At 41.9% G+C, this 2,553-nt stretch overlaps 1 protein-coding gene across 1 annotated transcript in view; it reads left to right on the top strand.

Annotated features, from left to right (window-relative positions):
* The first annotated feature begins 1,881 nt into the window (after positions 1-1,881).
* Positions 1,882-2,553, top strand: part of TRAF5 (TNF receptor associated factor 5) — a 23,296-nt gene continuing 22,624 nt past the window's right edge. The window contains exon 1 of the mRNA XM_015427612.1: positions 1,882-2,108. Coding sequence (XP_015283098.1) covers positions 1,891-2,108 — 218 coding nt within the window. The 5' untranslated portion in view covers positions 1,882-1,890. The remainder of the gene's footprint in view (positions 2,109-2,553) is intronic.

Here is a 2,553-nt window from a genome sequence, read left to right as displayed (position 1 = left end):
CCTGATCACTGTAGTCATCTTACAGGTTTCTCTCTATACCACAACACCCCCCAATTCTATGATTTTGTTTATAAAAGTCTGTAAAATGATTTTTCACTCCATATGCATCAGATGAAGCGAGGCCTAACTCATGAACGTTTATGCTGAAATAAATTTGGTTAGTCTTTCAGGTGCTACTTGACTCCTGTTTTATTTTGCAAAGAAAACCATAACAGTTGTCACAGAATAAAATAGCCCTTTTTGTATGAAGTGTGCCGTCCCTGCCCAACTAAATAGTGTCTGAGTTCTCAGTGTCAAGCCTTGACATTTTACCAAGACAGTGAGAAGTCCTGTTTTTTTAAAAAAAAGTGCGTTGGTACTGTACAAAAGTAAAATGTCACATGGTGTGGTTTGGGTTAAGCAGGAAACTTACAGTGATACAAAAGAGCTCTGTGCACTTCCTGCGTCACCTATTTCAGCTCTGTGGCCTTCAAATGATAACTGAAGGAAACTGACAAGGAAATATGTATTAATTTTACAATGTGTGCAGGTGTAAAAGTTAAGAAGGCAATTTCCTGCTTATAAGTAATATTCCCCAAGGGGAAGAATTTTCGGCTTGCTAAAACAGAGAGGGCACTGGTATGATAACATTAAATAATAATTGTGGAGCAGGGCAAGAAATACTGGGAGGGAGGATACTTGGAATGAGTCACCAGGTCATCTTGAGGTACGGTTTGAGAAATTTAACCACCCTTGAACTATACTACTTAGGACAAGTGGAACTGTTGTTCAGCAGAAATTTCAGTTTGGGAACCTGGAGGTCCAGTGTACCACTACAAGCTAAGGGGAGGGAGCTGAAATTGAGAAATAACAGGGGAAGGTGGTAAATCATCCATCATCCTCTGCAATTCCTCACAGTAGCAAACCTTTCTCTGTGACACAAGTGTGAGTCATGAACACCACTGGGATAGATAGGGGGGACAATAAAGTCAGTAATCAAGTAGTATAGATGAATTGACAGCATGTCTGTACAGGAACTTCCTATTCTTCTGACTCAGTATTTTTGTAGACAACCAGAAAAGCAGAATACTTGCTATTATGCCAATCTGTTTTGTCTGTAGAGACAGTGCCACCCATGTTGACCACATGATTTCTCTAGTCTGCCATGCAAACAATTGGAGAGTGTGGAGGAATACCATGGAAATTGATGGGATGTCCCGATTGGATGGTGAGATATTGAGCAATGATTTCATTTAGTTGTTAGAACCATAACTTAGAGCACAGGGACTTGAAGTTTTCCCCATTTGAATAGAGTATGCTTAAGAACATAACATTTCCTTGGTGGGTCAGACCCATGGACTTCCTCGTCTAGAGAGATACAATGGTATGCTTTTGGAAGCTCCCAGGCAGAGCATAAGGAAGTAACCATTTCCTATTGTTAGTATCCAGCAATCAAATAATCACTAATCATAGATAATTTATACCATGGATTTGTCTAATCATTTTCTAAAGTAATCTGAGGTAGTCAGTATCAGTTCAACACAAGTTTTGGTGCCAGCTTGCACAGGATTAATCACAGATCTTTAGGGAAAGGATATTGTTTTAGAAACCACGAAGAAACCTTTCTACTGGGGAAATTGTTTTTGATTGTAGATTCAGCAGAGTTGAAAATATTGCGTGCTAAATTGTTTAAACTGTTCTGCTAATTGATTATTCATCATAGTCCCTTGACAATAACTTTCGTGTTCTTCAGTAACTGAAATTGTATTTGCATAAGAGATTTGTGCCAAAGCTTTCAGTGAAAAACATTCAAATGTGTATCAGCATTTTAAATTATACTGAATATGGTACTTGGATGTGTTTGTATCCAACTAGCATCTCCCTGTGCTTGTGTTTTATAGCTGAGTGTCCATGGCCTCTGAAGACCTCGCTGGCCACTTGCTGAACCCATACACCCGCCAGAATTCTACCAGTGCTGTTTCTCTGGACTTTGAGCCTGATGTTGACTATCAGTTTGTAGAAAACTTAGAGGAACGATATAAATGTGCCCACTGTCATCTAGTCCTTCATAATCCTCACCAGACAGGATGTGGGCACAGGTTTTGCCAGCGCTGCATTACCTCTTTGAAGTAAGAATTATTTTTCTAAACACTTATATTTGCTCAGCTCTATTCTTTTTTTCTTTTTCCCCCAGCCATGTTGCCTAGTGGTATTGATTTGTGAAGGGGCACTAAAGTGAATGGAGCACTGGTTCCCTTCTGCTGTGTTCTTCAGAGGCTGCCATCTATATATCTAATAGCGAACTTGCCCCCGGAGTGCGGATCGCTAAATCAGCGCTCCGGGGGCAGCTGGGGGGCCGGGGGAGGTTTGTGCACACGTGGGCCAGTCCCCACGTGTGCACAAAAATAAAAAAAGTTTTAAAAAATTTCGGGGGATGTTTAAATCCCCCCGAAAGTGCAAGAGCGTCTCCTGCGCGTGTGCAGGAGACGCTCTGCGAACGCTGCTGCCGCCGCCGCCTCTTTGGAGCCGGCAGGCAGGCAGGCCGGGTAGGTAGGTAGGTAGGTGGGCGTGCGG

The sequence above is a fragment of the Gekko japonicus genome, unplaced genomic scaffold (assembly GCF_001447785.1).
Source record: "Gekko japonicus isolate JY-2015 unplaced genomic scaffold, Gekko_japonicus_V1.1 scaffold45, whole genome shotgun sequence".
NCBI lineage: Eukaryota > Metazoa > Chordata > Lepidosauria > Squamata > Gekkonidae > Gekko > Gekko japonicus.
Note: the sequence above shows the minus strand (reverse complement) of the source record. Positions and strands in the feature narration are given on the sequence as shown.